We start from the raw sequence: 23,210 nt of genomic DNA on the forward strand, positions 1-23,210 counted from the left end.
CTCCTCGAAAATACAGAATCACGATTACTGATTAATAAGACCATCAGCCTCAATTCCCTCTGCCACATCTGATCTATCAGCAAGACTAATCTTTGTTTTCTATATGTATTATCTACACTGCGGTAGAGGCTTAGATACTAAATCTATCACATATAGAGACCGGGATGGCATGATGGCACACTTTCGATTCCGTAACAATGAGGATAAATAATTGTTATTACAGAAATTCACACACAGAAGGCGGCCTGCAAGACAACAGCTGATTTAGACTTTCCCAAGGCATCAGCTGCCCTGGTAACTTACTGAAGGACAGACAGTAAGACAGCCATGCCTCCTCAAAGTTATGTGAGCAGAGATGTCCAGAACCACACAGCCAGCAACCTCACTTTGCCCAGTGACCCACCATCCTGTTCTACGTTGCATCTACTCTCCGCAAAGTGCCAAGGTATGAGGATGTTGCCAGGACTCGAGGGTCCTAGCTACAGGGAGAGGTTGGGTGGGCTAGGGCTTTATTCCTTGGAGCGCAGGAGGCTGAGGTGTGATCTTGTGGAGTTGAATAAGATCATGAGGGGAGTTCATAGGGTGAATGCATAGTCTTTTACCTAGGTTACGGTATGAAGAACCAGAGGTCATAGGTTTAAGGTGAGAGGGGAAAGATTTAATAGAGATCTGAAGGTCAACTACAAGAGTGTTTTACAAGGATGTTGCCAGGGCTTGAGAACCTGAGCTACAAGGAGAGGTTAAGCAGGCTAAGACTTTATTCCTTAGAACGCATGAGATTGAGGGGTGATCTTGTAGAGGTGTACAAGATCATGAGAGGAATAGATTGGGTAAATGCACAGAGTAGGGGAATCAAGAACCAGAGGACAGGTTTAAGATGAGAGTGGAAAAAGGTGGATAGGAGTCTGAGGTTCAACTTTTTCATTCATGGGTGGTGGGTATATGGAATGATATGCTAGAGAAAAGGTAGAGGTGGGTATAATTATGACATTAAAAGACATTTGGATAGGTACATGGCTAAGGAAGGTTTAGAAGAATATGGGCCAAACATGGGCAAAGGGAACTAGCTTGGATGTAGCATCTTGGTCGGCAAGGACAAATTGGGCTGAAGTTGCCTACCTTCATTCTGCATTACTTTATGTCTCTATGGGTGATGATACAGATGGTCCAACAAGCTTAAACGGCAAAGGTCACAGATTCTTCTGTAGTATTTTGCTTTTACCTTTGGTGCAATGGAACCTGTGAATTCCTCCAAAGGTTATGTATAATGGATGAATCTGTAAGGGTTTGTGTCTTTGATGGAATGGGCTCCAGGCTCTGTACAGAGTTGTAGCTGGACTATTTGCTCTTCAATGTTTCACACATACTTTCAGGTGGGCCAGGACACATGTGGGCTAATCCTTGTAGTCCTCAACTGTGTCCTCTGGAGAAGGACCACTGAACCTTGCGTCTGCTGATCTGGCACTTGGATTACTCTTTTCTGAGGCCAAGCTGCAGTTATGCCAGAATTTGAGCTTTGGTGATCTGAAGATTATTTTACCTTATGAAGATTATAAATCTATCAGTCAGGACTGGCCGATTGATATTTCTTGTGTATCTGAACAGAGAGAGGTGTAAATGTATGTGGAGGGCAAGAGTGGGTGTGGAGGGTAGTGACATATTTAAGCCATGTAAACTTCTATAAGGGAGAAGAATATGGAGAGGGTAAGGAGGTTATACATGCCTAGGGAACTATTAGAGATGGATATGTCATCTTCAGTTATGACAGCCAGACAGCATTGAATCAAGTTCTTCAGTTCATTCTGTTTAGTTTGGAGTTTAGAGATTCAGAGTGGAACAGGCCCTTCGGCCCATCGAGTCCACGACGACCATGGATCATCCAATGATCCATGTTCGTTGTTGAGTATCCATGAATACGCCACTAGTTATATGTCCTGCACACAAGGGGCAATTTACAGAAGTCATTTAACCTAATGGTCTATGCTGACCATTAAGCACACATTTACATAAACACATTTTTCCCCCTCTACATTCTGTTTCATTACCCCCCAGACTCTACCAAAGATTCTGCAAATCAACCACATACCAGCAGCAATTTGCAGTGGCCAATTAACCAACTAAACCACACATCGTAGGGAAAATGAAACACCCAGAGGAAACTCATGCAGTCAGAGGGTGGATGTGCAATTGCACACAAAGATTACTGCAGTATTGAACATGGCCATTTGAGTATCTGATCTCCTGCTGGTCAAGACCTTTGTAAGGCAGAGAAAATTCAAAGTGAAAAAAAGGAGTAACTCAGTGAGTCGAGCAATATCTCACAAGTTATCTGAATCCATCACACAAACTAGCCTCCCCCTCCCCATCAAATCCATCTGCATTTCATACTGCCTCGGGAAAGCAACCAACATAATCAAGGATCATTTTCATCCTGGTCATTCCCCCTTCTCCCCTCTCCCATCAGGCAGACGAGACAAATGCTGGAAAGCACCAGATTCAGGAACAGCTTCTATCCTGCTGTTATCAGGCGACCGAACCATCCTCCCATAAACTAAGATATAGTCCCAATCTACATCATTGCATTCCTTGCATTTTTTTAATCTGCACTTTCTCTGCGACTATAATTGTGTAAGACTATAACATTATATTCTGCATTCAGATTTTTTCTCGTTGTTGTCCGTAGGTACGGCTTGATTGTTCTCATGTATAGTGTGGTTTGACTGGATAGTGTTCAACAAGGTTTTTGAAGGTGTGGAACCCATTCATGGCAAAGTTAGGATTAAGAATAGGAAGTACTTAAATTCAGGATTGCCTTGTTACCTAGCAAGAATTTTAAAATAAATTACTCGGAAGTGACCCCCTCGGGACTCCAGGTTTCTTTCTTTCTTTCTTTCTTCTACTTTTTCTTTTTCTTTCTTTTCAACTGAGGGGTGGGGGGGCGGGGGGGGGGGTGGGGGGAGGGGAGAAAATACAGAACAATACGTGTATAATCGAAGTTATAGGTTAGTGACTATTGTTTACTATTGTTTTCTATGAAATGTATAATGTATAACGTATGGGTTCTGTTAAAAATTAAATAAAATATTTTTTAAAAAAACAAAAAAAAACAAGGTTTTTTACTGTATCTTGGTGTATATGACAATCATAAACCAATACCAGCACCATCTGTGGAGGGAAATAGACAGTGAATGTTTTGGGTTGAGACCCTGCCTCTGGATTGAAAAAGTAGAGGCAAGAGTTAGCAAGTGATAAGCGATACAGGATGGCACAGTGGCGCAGTGGTAGAGTTGCTGACTTACAGCTCCAGAGACCCGGGTTCAATCCTGAATACGGGTGCTGTCCCGATTGAATTTGTACATTCTCCCTGTCACCCCATGGGTTTTCTCTGGGTGATCCGGTTTCCTCCCACACTCCAAAGATGCACAGGTTTGTAGGTTAATTGAAGTGGTATAATTGTAAAATTGTCCTTAGTGTGTGTAGATTTGTGTTAGTCTACAGGGCGATCCGGGCCTGTTTCCATGCTGTATCTCTAAACAAAACTAAACGGTGGAAGGGCTGGTTGTCACTATCTCCAGAGTTCCCTCCCTCCACATGACTCATATGCCAGAGGTTCAAGTAAGGTATAAGCAGTGTGTTTAAGTTTTGAAGTAAAGTAGGGATGCAGCTGTTGCTGAATTTATTGCTGTTTCAACTAACCTGATGGAGCTATCTGACTGAAATCTGACCAGCACAGGGAGCAGGAGCACAGTGCAACACTTTGGGCATTCATTTCCATGGAAACCTTTGAGACAGAAAGCAGCCATGTCAGCCCATTGAGTCAATATTAGCTCACAGAACCATACCATACCCCCATCAATATTTCTCCATAAAATATTCTCTCATCATTCCCAGTGGCACAGACACAACGCAAGTGGAGCTGCTGTCTCACAGTACCAGTCCCTGGTTCAACACTAATCTCAGGTGTTGTCTGTAGGGAATTTGCATGTTCTCCCAGCGACCATGTGGGTTTTTCCTCCAGGTGCACTGGTTTTCTCCTCTATCCCAAAGATGTGCAGGCTTGTAAGTTAATTGGCCTCTGTAAAATTTAACTCATTGTGCAGGGAGTGGATGCGAAGGTAGGATGACATAGAACTACTGTGAACCGGTCAAATATGGTCGGAATGGACAGTGGGCTGACAGGCCTGTTGCCATGCGGTATCCTTCAATCTATTCAAATCCCTTAATCTCCTCCCTTTATACTTCATGTCAGTCAATAATGGCATCCTGGGCCCTGAACACATTGGAGCTTTAGAAGGATGAAGGGGAACTCATTGAAACTTACCGAACAATGAAAGGCCTGGAAAGAATGGATGGGGAATGGATATTTCCACTAGAGAGATAGTCTAGGACCAGAGGACACAGCCTCAGAATAAAAGGACGTAGCTTAAGAAAGGAGATGAGGAGGAATTTCTTTAGTCAAAGAGTGGTGAATCTGGAATCCATTGCCACAGATGGCTGTGGAGGTCAATAGACAATAGACAATAGACAATAGGTGCAGGAGTAGGCCATTCAGCCCTTCGAGCCAGCACCGCCTTCTCCCCATACCCCCTCACTCCGCTATCCTTAAGAGCTCTATCCAACTCTCTCTTGAAAGCATCCAACAAACTGGCCTCCACTGCCTTCTGAGGCAGAGAATTCCACACCTTCACCACTCTCTGACTGAAAAAGTTCTTCCTCATCTCCGTTCTAAATGACCTACCCCTTATTCTTAAACTGTGGCCCCTTGTTCTGGACTCCCCCAACATTGGGAACATGTTTCCTGCCTCTAATGTGTCAAGTCAATGGATATTTTTTAAGGCAGAGATGGACAGCTTATTGATAAGTAAGGGTGTAAAAGTTATAGGGAGAAGGCAGGAGCATGCAGTTGAGAGAGAAAGATAAATCAGTCATGATTGAATGGTGCAGTAGACTCGATGGGCTGAATGGCCTGATTCTACTCCTCTGACATGACCTTATGAACTCTCCAGTTTTCTTCCCTTTGATCAGGATATCAAGGACCAGCATGCTCTTCTCTACAGTGCTTTCTGGCTGAGCAGTAACTATGAATAGTTGCTCGATGCTGTGCTCGCTTTGCCTTTATGATGTGCAGCCATGAACTAAATTAGCACAGGCTAGTTTTAGTTGCTGCATGGACTTTAGACTTTAGAGATTCAGCATGGAAACAAGCCCTTCGGCCCACCAAGTTCATGCCAACTAGCAATTACCCTGTACAATGACATTGTCCTACACACTAAGCACAATTTACAATTGTACCAAAGTAAATCAACCTACAAACCTGTGCATCTTTGGAGAATGGAGGAGACTGAACACCCGGAAAAAACCCCCACACAGTCACAGGGAGAATGTATAAACTCCATACAGAGAGCACCCATCATCAGGATTGAACACTGGTCTCTGGCGCTGCAAGGTAGCAACTCTACCACTGTGCCACTGTACTGTCACTTTAGTTTAGAGATACAGTGTGGAAACAGGCCCTTCGGCCCACCGAGTCTGCTCTGACCAACGATCACTGGTTCTACCCCACGCACTAGGGACAATTTACAGAAGCCAATTAACCTACAAGACAACCCATGGGGTCACATGGAGAACATGCATACTCCATACAGACAGCACTCGTAGTCAGAATTCAGAGGCGGACTTGTTTATAACTGCACTCCAGCACCATCAGAACAAATTGACACAGGTGCGGAGTGCCATTTTAGAGTATCTTTTCATGGGCTAACAAATTTCTAGGCCAAAACATTCACTTCTCTGTAATAAGGAACAGATTGGATTTCTTACAATCTGTTCCAAAGTATTAAAACTGTTGGCAACATATTGAGCAAAACCATGGTGTAAACTCTTGGGAAAATCAACTGAAACATATCAGATAATCCATTATCATTTCTCAATAAGTACACTTGAATAAAAGAGAAAATGCCAAGTCAAGTAAATTATGACAACTATATTTAATGCCAAACCAGAAGATTTAAGCTCATTACTAATGTTCTGGAAATGAAGATCACTTTCCGCCAAAGTAAAATTTGTACTGAATAAAAAATACTGTATGATCCTTTATTGCATTTGGTAACCAATACATTTCCAATGTCATTCCTTGATGCTTGTAGGCTTTGATTTACCAGATGAGAATAAAATAACTTGAAATAATGTCAAGAGACAAAAAAGGATTTTGTATCAGTGGAAAAGTACATTTCCTTGAACTTATTTATAGGAGTAAGTTGAGACATCAGTTTAGTCAACTGTGATAATCACACAGGATTGCAATGCACAAAACAAAAGTTTGGTTTTATTTAAAAAAAAGTAACAGTAAACATTTCCTGAGATAACAGAGGTCTCTGTAGCTTTTTTTAATTATATGTGACATATTCCTTACATGCAACCTTTCACTTCAGAACAAGCAACCTATAAATTGTTTTTGTGGGCTCCTGTTTCCTGCTCATCACCCCGTAATTAGCACTCAAATTACACTAGTCAACAAGATACTCAAATATCTTGATCCCACGGCTCAACCCTGCAGTAGAGGTATAATGTATAGCATTTGTCAAGCAGCCTGCAGGGTTTCAAATCTAATCTCAAGGTGTTTTGGAACAAATTAAGAATGAGGGAAATGCTGATTGTACAAAACCACAAGCAAAGTCTTCAGGCACTTCTGAATTGACTGAGGCAAGAAATTTGCAGCTCAGCATTTTGCATTCAAGGCAGAGGTTGTTGATGCGATCTCAAGTCAACTATTTAAAGGGCTGATACAAAAATGCACCTGACAGCCACAAGCTGTCTCATAAAATGGGATAAATTCATCTAATAATCACTCTCACCAGTGCACCGTCACCAGTAGTGTGAACTTTTTTTACTCAGAGCTCTGTTTTTCCTCACACCCAGCAACAGAAGGGAGCACAAAATGCAAGAGGGAAGGTCATTTGCAGATGTATCTCATTTTCATAATAAGTGTATTTCATGGATGCAGTGGAGGGGGTCTTGATAGGTCAAGCAGCTTTAGCCTTTCAATGTACAGCAATTCACAAATGGCTGATGAACGATTTTAAAATTCATTTACTTTTAATACTCTGGTCATAGAGTTCAAATGTTAACTCCAGTTTTCTCTTCGCAGATGTTGCCTGATCTTCTCAGTATCTCCAGAATGTTCTGATTTTATTTCAGATTTCCAGTATCTACAGTTTTTAAAAAAAAACTTTAAGATTAACAAGACGACTGTTTCTTTGTCAAGACTGTTACTTTGCCATGACTAAATCTTATCCATTTCTTTTGCTTCAATGGGAAGACAAAGTGGCTGGAGATCAATGAGTTCCCCGTCTCATCACTATCACACAATGGATGGCCATGCACCAGCACTAATATTGGCAAACCCTTTGAAACAGTTGGCTGGGTTTTTGTTCAATGCTTTATCATTCACAAGCAAGGCCAAGTGATGACAATAACAGTGAGACTAGCCATGGCGATTCCATGCTGAGCGATACAACTACTTCTAAACTCTGCACAGCTGGACACAGATATCAAATCCCATGATCAATAATTCTAAAAATGTTTTGAGTTTATTTTGGTATTTCTTGCAAGTCCATTTTCAGAATCTCTTTTTGTTCTATTTAGTCATCTTATTTTATCTCTATTACTGGGTCTTGTGTAACTTTATGTCTTTTTACCTATTACCTCCACTATAATAGTTTATTTTTTGCCTTCTAAAATTCTTGCCTCTTTGTCATGTTAGTTTCTTGAACACTTATTAGTGGTCTTCCAGCAATTTACTGTTTAACACATTTGTGTTAAAGGAGATTACATTAAGGAGATCATAAGGCATAGGAGTAGAAATAGGCCATTCGGCCAATCAAGTCTACTCCGCCATTCAATCATGGCTGATCTATCTCACAGTTTACTGTGAACACTCTCTCTCTCTACAGGCATGCTAATGTCAGCATAATCTGAATGTAGAATTCCAGTTGCTATTTAATGCTTCTCTTTCAAACATTTAATTGAACTCTGCGACCATTATTAAATAAGTATTCCAGCAATGTTGGATATGATCTCAACCTGGATCAGAACCTGTACTAAAAATTTTAAATGGCCACAAAATGCAACTCCATAACATCTGTTATTTAGACATAACAGGAGCAAATTGATTCCCACATGATAATTGATACACGAACATATAGAAACTATTATATTCTTCCTCAAATTTTGTTATTTACTGAGGTATGTCTCTTCTTCACGTCTGCTTCATCATGGCACGCCACCCATGACCTTAACCAGTGTGTCCACAAGAGACTTAATCTCGATGCAGACTGGGGTCAAACAAGGCTTCATCAGCACCTCTATTCTTCTCTCTGCAATGGTGTAACTCACCAGCTTCTCTCTAGAATGGACCTAATCTACAGATCATATAGCAAGCTTAAACTACATTAGCTCCATTCTGGAGAGCTTATAATCATCAGTACATTAAGAACAGTAGTAGACCACTCGTTCCCAAGCACCACCACTACCAATCAATAATATCATGGCTGATATATCATGTTAGCACAACCTTCCTACACTAACTCCACACTTTGACAGCTATTTTATCTAAACGCCTGTCACTCTTTGTCATGAATACATTCAGCGAGTGAGCTTCTACAACCCTCTTTGATAATGAATGGCAACGTTTCAACACCTTACCTCTCAGTTAGAGTGATAGAGTCATACAGCGTGGAAATAGGCCCTTCAGCCAATCTTGCCCATACTGACCAAAATGTCCCATATATGTTCATATCCATGTCAATGGCCTGAATGGTTCTGAATGACCAATCTTTTATTTGGAGATTATGACCTTTGATTCTTGACATACCAGCTGGGAGGGAATACCAATTTCACAATAATTGGAAAGATGAAGTTTTCCAGAGGATAGCAGGCAGACACATCATGCCACTTTGCAACAATGACTGGTAATACAAGTCAGTGTAATCGAGTGCATCATTGTGTTCCAAATAAAGATCATACTGCCCCGATGACCCATAGGAAACACTGCAAGGTTCAGCAGAGCAGCAATCTCAATGATGGCACTATCTCCCTAATGTAAACTGTTCTGCTTACCTGATCTACAAGAAAGCTTAATATACCCCATCACTCTAACACCAAGCTCACACTTTGATCATAGAACTTATACAACCCCCTTCCTCTCTTCCCATGTCTTAAATAACTTACTCTTTCTTAATTTTGCTTCAATAATACCTTTACTGTGGTTACCTGACTGTGATAAACATGACTCCATGTTGTACATTTCCTTTAGAAATCAATATTATTCGTTCCATTGTAAATGACTCCAGGGTTTCAGTAGAGAAAGGGTTAATAATGGTGTGCAATAATTGGATTGATAATTGTTACCTGCTCCCTGCTCCCACTTGGCAGAAGTGACACAAAAAAGAAGGAATTCAGGATGGATAATGAGTGAAGCAAAATTGAATATCCTGGAGCCACCCGCTGGGCAGCACTGAATGGTAATCTGGGGAAAAAATTATATTCCTGTTAAATCAAATTATATATATTTTTTCCACATTGCATTTTTGAAGTTGTTTAGAGATCAGCTAAAATAATTAGAAAAACTGAAAATAAAACCTGAACCACTTGGGATCGTAATGTGGTTGTTCTTAAAAACTCCAATAAAAGGAAATTTAATTTTTTTGCCATGTAAGGAGGGCTTTGACATATTGACGCTGATACAGCAAAACTACCACCAATTTGAAGATTCAATCTGTATGAGTACAAGAATTAGCTTAGTAAACTTTTCCCATCATCAGTTTCCCGACTCAGCAATAGTGTCAAGAGTATTGTGGAAATGCAATTTAATAACTGACTGACAAATAATCGTATAGGCCTTTGGCAGATCGTCTGGAAAAGCATGAAGGCCTGGAGTGTTCTAGCTGGATTTAAAATAGAACAAGAGAATCTCTGGTATTGTGGAAGTGCTGTGCAAGGAAATAACCACATTCAAGATGATGATAGCTTTCAGTGTTTCTCCCAGCCTGTTAACTCTTGTTTTACTGCTGTTTAGTTTAGTTTAGAGGCACAGCATGGAAACAGGCCCTTCAGCCCACCGAGTCCGCACTGACCAATGATCCCCGCACACTAACACTATCCTGCACACTCGAGGGACAATTTACCTAGCCAATTAAGCTACAACCCTGTATGTCTTTGGAGTGTGGGAGGAAACTAGGGTTGCGAACTTTCTCACTCCCAAATAAGGGACAAAATGTGACGTCACCACCCCACGACCCACGTGACCTCATCCAGCCAGAGGCCACGTGCTCCCGCTCCACCAATGGCAGCCGCTTGGGCCAGGAGGCTGGTTGCTACGCAACCTCCATTAGGCAGCGCCCGGGCCTCCGGGCCTTCACTGTCCAGGCCTATAGCGGCCCCCGGGCCTACAGTGTCTGAGCCTACAGTGTCCATGTCTACAGCACCCCCTGGGCCTAATAATAGCAGCAGCAGCAGCAGCAATCAGCAGTAGCAGCAGCAGCAAGCAGCAGTAGCAGCAGCAGCAAGCAGCAGTAGCAAGCAGCACCTAGCTGTGTTGCTTGGGAAGTAGTGTGTGGGGATTGTGTGGGGATTGTGTGGGGATAGTAAGGAGTAAGACCTGTGTGATCTCCCGGACTAGTTTCGATCGCCTAGCTTGGGGTCGGAGAGGAATTTCCCGGGTTTTTTCCCCAAATTGACCTGGGTTTTTTATCCGGTTTTTCGCCTCTCCCAGGAGATCACTCAGTTCTTTTGGGTGGGCGATTGGAGCGGTTGGAGTAGCGGCCGGGCGGTAGGTTTAGTAACCGAGTGCGGGGCTTTGTTTGGAGAGTATGACTGCCAGGGCAGTTTTTTGTTCTGGGTGTCAGATGTGGGGAATCTGGGAGTCTGATAGTCTTCCAGACATCCACATCTGCGCCAGGTGTGACGAGATGGGGCTCCTAAGGGACCGTATTAGGAACCTGGAGCGGCAGATTGATGACCTCCGTCTGATCAGGGAGAGTGAGGAGGTTATAGATAGGAGTTACAGGGAGGTGGTCACTCCTAGACCACGGGAGGTAGACAAGTGGGTCACTGTTAGGGGGGGCAAGGAACAGAGGCAGGGACTAGGGAGTACCCCGGTGGCTGTACCCCTTGGAAATAAGTACTCCTGTTTAAGTACTGTTGGGGGGGACAGCCTACCTGGGGGCAACGACAGTGCCCGGGCCTCTGGCAAGGAGTCCGGCCCTGTTGCTCAGAAGGGTAGGGAAAGGAAGAGGAGAGCAGTAGTAATAGGGGACTCTATAGTGAGGGGGTCAGATAGGCGTTTCTGTGGACGCAGTCGGGAGACCCGGATGGTGGTTTGCCTCCCTGGTGCCGGTGTCCGGGATGTGTCTGAGCGTGTCCAGGATATCCTGAAAGGGGAGGGAGAGGAGCCAGAGGTCGTGGTACATATAGGTACCAACAATATAGGTAGGATAAGGGAAGAGGTCCTGAAAGGAGAATTCAGGGGGCTAGGAAGAGAGTTAAAAAAAAGGACTTCCAAAGTAATAATCTCAGGCTTACTGCCTGTGCCACGCAATAGTGAGAATAGGAATGGAGTGAGGTGGAGGATAAATACGTGGCTGAGGAACTGGTGCAGGGAGCAGGGTTTCAAGTTTCTGGATCATTGGGACCTCTTCTGGGGGAAGTATGACCTGTACAAAAAGGACGGGTTGCATCTGAACCCGAGGGGAACCAATATCCTGGCGGGGAGATTTGCTAAAATAACTGCGGAGACTTTAAACTAGTACGGTTGGGGGGAGGGACTCAAACACAGATAGCTAATAGGCAGTGTGTGAGGCTGGAGGCAGAAAAGGGAAACACTCAGACCCAATATGTAGGAGAGAAAGAAGGGAAAATAAATAAACTGAGAATAAGAAATGATGGGTCCCTTAAATGTGTATATTTTAATGCTAGGAGCATTGTAAGAAAGGTGGATGAGCTTAGAGCCTGGATTGACATCTGGAAGTATGATGTTGTGGCGATCAGTGAAACATGGTTGCAGGAGGGTTGCGATTGGCAATTAAATATTCCAGGATTTCATTGTTTCAGATGTGATAGAATCGGAGGGGCAAGAGGTGGGGGTGTTGCATTGCTTGTCAGGGAGGATATCACAGCAGTGCTTTGGCAGGACAGACTAGAAGGCTCGATTAAGGAGGCTGTTTGGGTGGAACTCAGAAATGAGAAAGGTTTAGCAACACTTATAGGGGTGTATTATAGACCGCCAAATAGGGAACGAGAATTGGAAGAGCAAATATGTAAGGAGATAGCAGATATTAGTAGTAAGCACAGAGTGGTGATTGTGGGTGATTTCAATTTTCCGTATATAGACTGGGAATCACATTCTGTTAAAGGGCTGGATGGTTTGGAGTTTGTAAAATGTGTGCAGGATAGTTTTTTGCAGCAATACGTAGAGGTGCCTACCAGAGAAGGGGCAGTGTTGGACCTCCTGTTAGGAAATGAGATGGGTCAGGTGACGGAGGTATGTGTTGAGGAGCACTTTGGGTCTAGTGATCATAATGCCATTAGTTTCAATATCATTATGGAGAAGGTCAAATCTGGACCAAGGGTTGAGATTTTGGATTGGAGAAAGGCTAATTTTGAGGAGATGAGAAAGGATTTAAAAGGAGTGAAATGGAAATTGTTGTTTTATGAAAAGGATATAATAGAGAAATGGAGGATATTTAAAGGTGAAATTTTGAGAGTACAGAGTCTTTATGTCCCTGTTCGGTGGAAAGGAAAGAATAATAATTTGAAAGAGCCATGGTTTTCCAGGGAAATTGGACACTTGGTTCGGAAAAAGAGGGAGATATACAATAAATATAAGCGGCAGGGAGTAAATGAGGTTCTTGAGGAATATAAAGAATGTAAAAGGAATCTTAAAAAGGAAATTAGAAAAGCGAAAAAAAGATATGAGGCTGCTTTGGCAAGTAATGTAAAAGTGAACCCCAAGGGGTTCTACAGATATGTCAATAGCAAAAGGATAGTGAGGGATAAAATTGGTCCATTAGAGAGTCAGAGTGGACAGCTATGTGCTGAGCCGGAAGAAATGGGGGAGATATTAAACAATTTATTTTCTTCGGTATTTACCGAGGAGAAGGATATTGAATTATGTGAGGTAAGCGAAACAAGTAGAGTAGTGATGGAAATTAGGAGGATTAAAGAAGAGGAGGTACGGACACTTTTGAAGAATATAAAAGTGGATAAGTCTCCAGGTCCTGATAGGATATTCCCTAGGACATTGAGGGAAGTTAGTGCAGAAATAGCAGGGGCTATGACGGAAATATTTCAAACGTCATTAGAAACAGGGATGGTGCCGGAAGATTGGCGCATTGCGTGTTGTGCCTTTGTTTAAAAAAGGTTCTAAAAGTAAACCTAGCAATTATAGACCTATTAGTTTGACGTCTGTGGTGGGAAAATTAATGGAAAAGATACTTAGGGACAATATATATAATTATTTGGATAATCAAGGCCTGATTAGAAACAGTCAACATGGATTTGTGCCTGGAAGGTCATGTTTGACTAATCTTCTTGAATTTTTTGAAGAGGTTACCAGGGAAATTGATAAGGGCAAGGCTGTGGATGTTGTCTATATGGACTTCAGTAAGGCATTTGACAAGGTTCCACATGGAAGGTTGATTAAGAAGGTTAAATCGTTGGGTATTAATAGTGAGGTTGCAAGATGGATTCAACAATGGCTGAATGGGAGATACCAGAGGGTAACGGTTGACAATTGTATGTCAGGTTGGAGGCCAGTGTCTAGTGGAGTGCCCCAAGGATCTGTGTTGGGTCCACTGTTGTTTGTCATTTACATTAATGATCTGGATGATGGTGTGGCAAATTGGATTAGTAAATATGCAGATGATACTAAGATAGGTGGAGTAGTTGATAGTGAGGTAGATTTTCAAAGTCTACAGAGAGACTTGGGCCTTTTGGAAGGGTGGGCTGAAAGATGGCAGATGGAGTTTAATGCTGATAAGTGTGAGGTGCTGCATTTTGGTAGGACAAATCAAATAGGACGTACAGGGTAAATGGTAGGGAATTGAGGAATGCAGTGGAACAGAGGGATCTGGGAATAACTGTGCATTGTTCCCTGAAGGTGGAATCTCATGTGGATAGGGTGGTGAAGAAGGTGTTTGGTATGCTTGCCTTTATAAATCAGAGCATCGAGTATAGAAGTTGGGATGTAATGTTGAAATTGTACAGGGCATTGGTGAGGCCAAATCTGGAGTATGGTGTGCAGTTCTGGTCGCCAAATTATAGGAAGGATGTCGACAAAATGGAGAGGGTACAGAGGAGATTTACTAGAATGTTGCCTGGGTTTCAGCACTTAGGCTACAGAGAGAGGTTGAACAGGTTGGGTCTTTATTCTTTGGAGCGTAGAAGGTTGAGGGGGGACTTGATAGAGGTTTTTAAAATTTTGAGAGGGACGGACAGAGTTGACGTGGGTAGGCTTTTCCCTTTGAGAGTGGGGAAGATTCCAACAAGGGGACATAGCTTCAGAATTGAGGGACAAAGGTTTAGGGGTAACATGAGGGGGAACTTCTTTACTCAGAGGGTTGTGGCTGTATGGAATGGGCTTCCGGTGGAAGTGGTGGAGGCTGGCTCGATTTTATTATTTAAGAGTAAATTGGATAGATATATGGATAGGAGGGGATTGGAGGGTTATGGTCTGAGTGCAGGTAGATGAGACTAGGTCAGGGAGAATGGTCGGCGTGGACTGGTAGGGCCGGACAGGCCTGTTTCCATGCTGTAGTTGTTATATGTTATATGTTATATGTTAAACCAATTTAGTCCAATATACAGGATGTCCCGGTTAATACGATACAGTTGGCAACCCTAGAAGAAACTAAAGATCTTTCACGGGGCGAATGTACAAACACCGTACAGACTCATAGTCAGGATCGAACCCGGGTCTCTGGCGCTATAAGGCAGTAGCTCTACTGCTGCACCACCCTGCCATCCTGCTGCTGCTGCTTCAGTTTTTGACAGGGTAGATGCTGATAGATATTTAGGGCATCGAGGATTTTGCATTAAGAACATAAGAAATAGAAGGAGCAAATGATTAGCTACTTTGAGGTTGATCCATTCTACTATTCATCAAGATCATATCCACCCTTTGCATTAATGCCATTTCCCTGCTCTAGCCCCGCATTACTTGATTCCTTTAATATCTAGAAATCTTTTTTTAGAGATATAGCATGGAAACACTGAGTCCATGCCGACTAGCGATCACCCATACACTAGTTTTACCCTTCAAACTAGGGACAATTTACAGACCAATTTACCAACAAACATCTAGGTTTATGGAATGAGGGAGGAAATCAGAGCACCTGGTCAGAACCCACACGATCACAGGGAGAACATACAAACTACATACAGACAGCATCCATAGTCAGGATCGAACCTGGTTCTTTGGTGCTCTCAGGCAGCAACTCTACCACTGTGCCACCGTGCCGCTCTATCTATCAATCATAGTTTTAAGGTACCATAATGATAACTTACATAGCCCACCAGAGGAGAGAATTTCAAAGATTTGCTGCACTCTGGGTGAAGAAATTTCTCCTCATCTCGATCCAAAACAACCTACTCCATATTCTGATACTGTGATCCCTAGATGAAATCAAGAGGTTGGGGAAATACCTACCATAGCCCATCAAGCCATGTAACTTTGAATGAGATTTCCTCTCAGTCTTCCAAACTCCATAGAATAAGGCAGAGTCTTCTCAGCCTCTCCACATAAAACAAAATGTGAGCCCCTGGAATCAGTCGAATGAATATTTGCTGCAAGCATGTCACCTTTCTTGATAAGGAGACAAATCTGTACACAGCACTACAGGTGTGATTACAATAAGAATCTTTTTATAGCTGTATTCAAATCCTCTTGTAATAAACATACAAAACGTAAAACAGTATAGCATAGGAACAGGCCCTTCAGCCCACAGTATTCATGCTGAATATGATGCCAAGTTAAAGTAATCTCCTTGGCTTGCACATGATCCACATCCTTCCATTCCCTGCATATCCATGTGCTCCATACCTCCTCCCTCACCTCCGTCCAAGGACCCCAGCAGTCTTCCCAGGTGAGACAGAGGTTCACGTGCACCGTCTCTAACTTCATCTACTGCATCCAGTGATCTCAACATGGGCATAGGTTTGCCATAGTGAGGCCCACCAGAAATCCTCCCTTGTGTTACAGAAAGCAGTAAACAACTTGAACCAACGACCTGTGGCAGGGGGGACACCCATGAGCCGACATCCGTCTGTTGCAGTCGAGCCAGATGACACCACACCGACGAAAGACGAACATCAGGAAGACGCCCGGAAGGTGTGGGTTTCGGTCCCTGGCAGGGGACCACCTCGCAAGGTGGAAGTTATTGCCGCAGCGCTGGGCAATACGCAGTGGCTTATGGTGACCGGGAGGATAAACCATAACATTTCTACCTTTGCAGCACTTAACCAGGGGAGAGTGAGCCTGCCCAACCCTCCTTCGACAGAATAACCGCGAGAGGCACCATGTACACCAGACGATGGTGTGGGCTGATACTTCTGGCAGTGCTGGCTGCTGCACCGCCTGTCCGCACGGAATCAAACACCTATCTCTCGTTCCTGCATGCGCACCTACGTAAACTGAGTTTGTGCACATGTCCCACATCACAGACAACCGGACCACTCTGGGGCTAGTAGAGGCAAAGCACGCTATCCAAGCCCTGAGTGCAGAAATGGTGGCAATATGAACTGCCGCCTTGCAGAATCGCATGGCCCTGGACTTCCAACTAGCCGAGAAAGAGGGGACTTATGCCATCTTAGGGAGAGAATGCTACACATACTTCTGAATGGCAATGAAAACATTACAAACCTGGTGGCCCACATGCGAGAACAAGCTGAGGCCTTGAATAAAGTTGGTAAACGGTTGCACGATGAGGCCTCGGAGAGTGCATGGAGGAATTGGTGGTCTTGGGGGTTGAGGTTGAGCGCATATTATTATGCAATGGCTGGTGGCATCATTTCGGAAAGAAACATTATCCCAATCATCCCAAGATGATATAATATTCTTTCAAATGTACTTTTTCAGGATTACATACAAGGGCTTATAATTGCCCTGATGCATTCCAATATTAAAGCCACAATATTATGAAGAAGTTTTGAACCATAAGATTCAATCATCAATACCTGAACTCTTTTTATGCACGGTTTGAGACGGGTAACACCACCAGCTCGCCGTCTAAAAACAGCACCGAAGGGGCGCTGGTAGCGAGGCTGGAGGGGGATCCACCGCCGGGGATGTGCACACATTCTCGGTGTCCGAGCATGAGGTGAGGTGGGCTCTGACGCGTGTGAACACGAGGAAAGCTGGAGGCCCAGATGGTATATCTGGGCGAGTGCTAAAGTTTTGTGCTACTCAACTTGCTCCAGTGCTCACCACAATATTCAACCTCTCCTTGGCCAAGTCCGTGGTCCCTGCATGCTTCAAAAGATCCATCATTGTACCGGTGCCAAAGAATGCCTCTCCAGCGAGTTTAAATGACTACCGACCGGAGGCCCTCACCTCGGTTGTCATGAAATGCTTTGAGAGGCTAGTCAAGAAGCACATCTGTGCCCTCCTTCCTCGCAACATGGACCCACTACAGTTCGCATACCGTCCGAACAGGTCCACGGATGATGCGGTCTCCCAGGTTCTACACACCGCTCTCTCTCATCTGGACAACCAGGGGGGCTATGTGAGGATGCTGTTCATTGACTTTAGTTCAGCATTCAACACAATAGTCCCCAGCAGACTGGTTAAGAAGCTGCTGGAACTGGGGCTTAGCACCCCTCTGTGTGCCTGGGTCCTGGACTTTCTCACCGCCAGGTCCCAAGTGGTCAGGATGGGGGAACACACATCTAGCTCCCTCACCCTGAACATAGGATCCCCCCAGGGCTGCGTCCTTAGCCCCCTACTGTACTCCCTGTACACACATGACTGTGGGGCCAGGTTCAGCTCAAACTCCATCATCAAGTTTGCTGATGACACTGTGGTGGTGGGCCGGATCTCCAACAACGATGAGAAGGCTTACCGGGAGGAGGTGGCTGATCTGGCACTCTGGTGTCAGGACAATAGCCTCCTCTTGAATGTCACTAAAACGAAGGAACTGATTGTGGACTTCAGAAGGTCTAAACATCCAAGGACGTACACGCCACTGGAGATAAATGGGTCTACTGTGGATAGGGTGAGCAGTTTTAAATACTTGGGAGTCCGCAACACAGAGGATCTGATGTGGGCAACGCACATTGCCACACTGGTGGGTAAGGCAAAGCAGCGCCTTTACCACCTTAGACAACTGAGGAAATTGAGAGTGTCTATGAGGATCCTTCATTGCTTCTACTCTGGGGCTGTAGAGAGCATCGTGTCCGGCAACATTACAGTCTGGTTTGGGTACAGCTCTGCCCAGGACATGATGGCCCTGCAGAGAGTAGTACGTTCGGCAGAACGCACCATGGGAACTACACTCGTCCCCCTGCAGGACCTATACATCAGGAAGTGCAGATCCAGAGCAAGCAAGATCATGATGGACCCCTGCCACCCCAGATGCTACGATCAGGCAAACGCCTCCGCTGTCACGTTGTGAAAACGGAGAAGATGAGACGGAGTTTCTTCCCACAGGCCATCAGGACTGTCAACTTTTATAACCCCAGAGACTAAATTTTTGTCTACACTATAGTAACTTATTAACTTTATTTATATGCTGTAACTGTAATTCTTTTTTGTGCACAATCCACAGGCGTTGCCACTTTCATTTCACTGCACATCGTGTATGTGTATGTGACAAATACATTTGATTTGACTTGACTTGACTTGACCTCTTTTAGGGTGCTAGAAATCCCCCAGGGCAAACATCATTGTGTAGTGCACCATATTTTGACAAACTGTGCCAAACACCATATTATTCAGGATGACAGTGCTCGGAATACAAAATACAAATGGCAAGGGAGAGTGGGAGGAGACGCGAGGGGTATTTGCAAGCTGAATAGGGCATTTGCTAGGATTGGTATTTGAAGTAACAGTCACTGACTTTGACCACAAATGCAAGGTTGGAGCATCACACTGAGCCCTCAGCCCACTGAGTCAATACCAACCATCTACCCAGTTATACGAGGGGTTTCAGGCTTTTGCTTTGCACTACTACTGATTGTTTTTTTAATTTAACTTTTTTTGTTTGTGTTGTCTATGTGTATTGTGTTTACAGACATGTTATGCTGCAGCAAATATTTCATTGGCCCGTTCTCAGTACATATGACAATTAAACACTCTTGGCAGTAATCCCATTGTATTCTCCCATTACTGGCCCAGGTCCACAGAGCTAAACTCATTGTAATCACCTTCATGGTTATTTGCTGCCATTGCATCCTGAGCACATGCCTGGAGGGCACACCATCCCTTGGTTATCCTCTCCGTCTCTTAGTCACCCTCACCATAGCCTTGTGCAAGTGTTATGAAATTGTTCATCGAAAGAAGCACGAAGGGAGACATTGCTACTTATTTGTGAAGGTGCATTCAATCAATCCCGTCAAACATCTCTCAGAAATCTGCAGAAAGGGATCATTATCTCTGAATAGTGCGGATGCAGCAATTTCCAGCTGCCTGGATGAGTCAGTGCATGAATCATTCTAGCCAGTCCACAACACACTTTGGAAGCAACAGAAATAACTGAAAAATATAAGAGCGTGAGGGGACATAACAGGGGAGATGGTGAGAGGATGTTTCTACTGGTGCATCCTCTCACCAAAGCCAGGAGCATAGTCTCAAGATCTTAGAGCACCCAATTCAGACTGAGAGGAGGAATTTCTCCTTAAACAGTTATGCAGCTTTGGCATTTTCTATGCCAGAGAATTGTGGAGGCTGATTCATTAATTGCACTCAAGTCTGAAATAGATTTTTAGTCATGGGGGCAATCAAGGGTTAGGGGAACTAAAAAAAATTGGAGACACAAAATCAGATCAGAGTAGTTGAATGGTTCATCAGGCTGTATGGCCGACACATGCTCTTACTTATGTTCTAACAGAGACACGTCATGAATCCATACAGCTCAGCAACAGGCCGGCCCAACTAGTCCATGTTGAGCAAGTTGCCGAACCGAACTAGTCCTAATGGCCTATGCCTGGCTAATATCCCACTAAATCTTCCCTATCCATGTGTCTGTCCAAGTGGTTTTTAAATGTTATAATTATACCTGCCTCTATCACTTCAACTGATAGCTTGTTCCATGTATGCATTATGCTCTGTGAAAGATTTGCTGTTCAGGTCCGTTATAAATCTTTCTCCTCTCACTTCAAACTTAAGCCATCTGGTTACAACCCCCCTACTCTGTGGGAGTGACTGGGGCAATTAACTTTATCCATGCATTTCATAAACCTCGAAAGGTCGCTTCTCAGCCTTGTAGGCTCCAGCGATCCAACCTCCCCTTTTAACTTAAACCCTTCAGATCTCGTAACATTCTCATAAATCATTTTTGCACTCTGCTAGTGTTATAACATTCAGTGTTACATCTTTCAGCTTCAAACAAATTATCCTGGATCCCACTTGATCTAAAATTCCAGATTTGTCTAACAAAAGCCTTGTTAACGTCCATGAAGACAATTGCCCACATTAATCTTTTTGATCACTTCAAAAAACTTGAAATCTGGGAAGTTTTGAACGTGTTGCCCAAATGCTCTCCCCATTGACAGTTCAGCCTCGTGGTCGGCTACAATCCTCATGATTAGGCATACTCTCCTGTCGGACTATCCACATACTAACTCAAAATGGGGCGCCACAATAATACCTTCTCAGGTAATGGAGAAGCAGGATGCCTGTTCTCACATCCATTTGGAGGCTCTGATCATGATGCCATTTGACTCCTTTCACTGCCTCTTTCAGAGCTTCCTGTTGTGAGCAGCCATTCTAATGCCACGCCACATGTTCATGCGTCACGAGGGACACCTTAAATTACATTGAGTTCAGACAACTCCTGCATTACGGGATACGGCACAGAGGGGGATGGCTGCTTTGCTAGAGAACAGCCCACATCCCAATATTCTGAAAATCAAATCTATATCATCCGTGCTTGCGCCAAGAAGTGCAAGATGAAAGATCTTTTTTTTTCCACATAAATTCTATGAAATTCAATTTTATTCAGTATTTAAAATTTTTGTGTAGTGATTTGTGCATTCTGTCACAGCAAATTTCTATTACACGAAAGGATGTTTGGTGACTATATAATCAAGATAAAGGCTCAGGAATCACATGGAAATTGCTTCAACATGTTTAAATCACAAATTTGTAATTGGTATTGTCACAGCAGTGGTTTATTTTGCAAAATGTATCTTGTGTTTATACAGTATCAATATTAACATTTCATTGTGTGTTAAGGGAACCTAAAATGGGCCAAGGCCAAAAGTAATTAGTGAATTTATTGCAAGGAAAAATTAATGGCAATCTGATGAATGACGAGCAATGTTAAATACAGAAGTGCACAAAATAAGGCAGATGACATTGAAATCTACTTCTTCCAGAGCAGCAATAAAATATTTCATTTTGATAAGTTGGTAATGTGAAGTACAATTGCATCACTGGAACTAGTTACTTCTTTCCAAAGCAGTACAGATTTTCTTTGAACATTTATCTGATTGCTTACCAGTTTTCTTGTAAAACATGATGTCCCCTTTGAATTCTGTCTTTTCATCCAAACCTTTGTCAATTTGAAGAATTATTTGTTCATTGGTTTCAGCGCCATACAAAAACTTGCAGCTGCAACTCTTCTGCATAACTTCAGTGCGGGCAAATCCAGTGAGTTCACAGAAGCCATCTGAGCAGTAAACTATAGGGAACCCCTTAGCCACTTGGGCATTTGCAAGGATAAAATTGCTATCTAGAAAAGAACAGAGATAAGAAAGTAGATTAGTAATTATAGGTCTTTATCACTGCTATGTTGGCCTCTGCTTCAAAATTGTGAATAAACACACTAAATCAGAAAATGTAGTTTATAGTTTAGAAACTGCTTGGAAACAGGCCCTTCAACCCACCGAGTCTTTGCCCACCATTGAACATCTGTTCATACCAGTTCTGCATTATCCCACTTTCTCATCCACTCTCAACACATTTGGGGACAATTTACAAAAGCCAATCTACATACCTGCACATCTTTGGGATGTGGGAGGAAACCGGATCATCAAGAGAAAACCCATGCAGTCACAGGGAGAACATGCCAACACAAATTAGAAACAAAAACAAAATAGAAACAAAACACAGTGCAGGAGGAATTCAATGGGTGAGAGCATCTGGGGATGGAATGGACAAATTACATTTTGGGTCGGGACCCTTCGAAGGGTCCAAACCCAAAATCTCACCAGTCTATTCCCTCCCAAGACGCTGCCTGCTCCATCGAGTTCCTCCAGCACTTTGTTGCTCAAAATCCAGCATCTGCAGTTTCTTGTGGCTCTAAAAATATAGAACTGTTTGATGAAAAAGATCATGGTCAGTTAAGACCAGGCAGAATTTATTGAAATGAAACCAAAATGAATTTGGCCATTCACATAAAAAACCTGTTCCTTGCCCTGCTGAATAATTTCAACATGGATTTTATTTCATATTTCCAGCATCTTGCTTTTACATCAGGATTCATCTGATTTATCTCCTTCTATTCCCATGCTCCAAGAATGAAACTTGTGGACTAATCATTGGAACCAATCTCTCTGCACAGGGACTAGATATCCGACAATTAAGCCTCCAAGTCTGAACCACTGGTTGCTCCCAGACCTGCCATATGTCATTGTTAGTGATTGTTAGACATCGGACATCCTTCAGGAATTATGTGAAATGCAGGCATTAATGCAAACAAGAACCAGCCTTCAAATCAAATAACTATTCAAATGTAAATTACAAACACCAATCAGTTTAGAAATTAAAAGGAGTTTTATAAACAAACAGTATTGTCTCCAGAGCACACAACCTACCCACAGCAGCAAGCTGTTGCAGAGATATGGTTTAGAAATTGAAATGACCAGGAGATGGAGACAACAAACTGCAGGTGCTGAAATCTTGAGCAAAATGCAAAGCACTGGAGGAACTCAGTGGGTCAGGCAGCATCGATGGAGGGAATAGACCGAGTATAATCTTCAGAGTATGAGATGTTCTC

At 43.2% G+C, this 23,210-nt stretch overlaps 1 protein-coding gene across 2 annotated transcripts in view; it reads right to left on the bottom strand.

The window, feature by feature from the left end:
• The window catches only part of kcnh8 (potassium voltage-gated channel, subfamily H (eag-related), member 8), a 299,288-nt gene that overhangs the window by 176,699 nt on the left and 99,379 nt on the right, over positions 1-23,210 (bottom strand). For both annotated transcript variants that reach the window (XM_078417912.1, XM_078417923.1), the window contains exon 2: positions 21,711-21,944. In XM_078417912.1, the coding sequence (XP_078274038.1) occupies positions 21,711-21,944 (234 nt within the window). The remainder of the gene's footprint in view (positions 1-21,710; positions 21,945-23,210) is intronic.

The sequence above is a fragment of the Rhinoraja longicauda genome, chromosome 2 (genome assembly GCF_053455715.1).
Source record: "Rhinoraja longicauda isolate Sanriku21f chromosome 2, sRhiLon1.1, whole genome shotgun sequence".
NCBI lineage: Eukaryota > Metazoa > Chordata > Chondrichthyes > Rajiformes > Arhynchobatidae > Rhinoraja > Rhinoraja longicauda.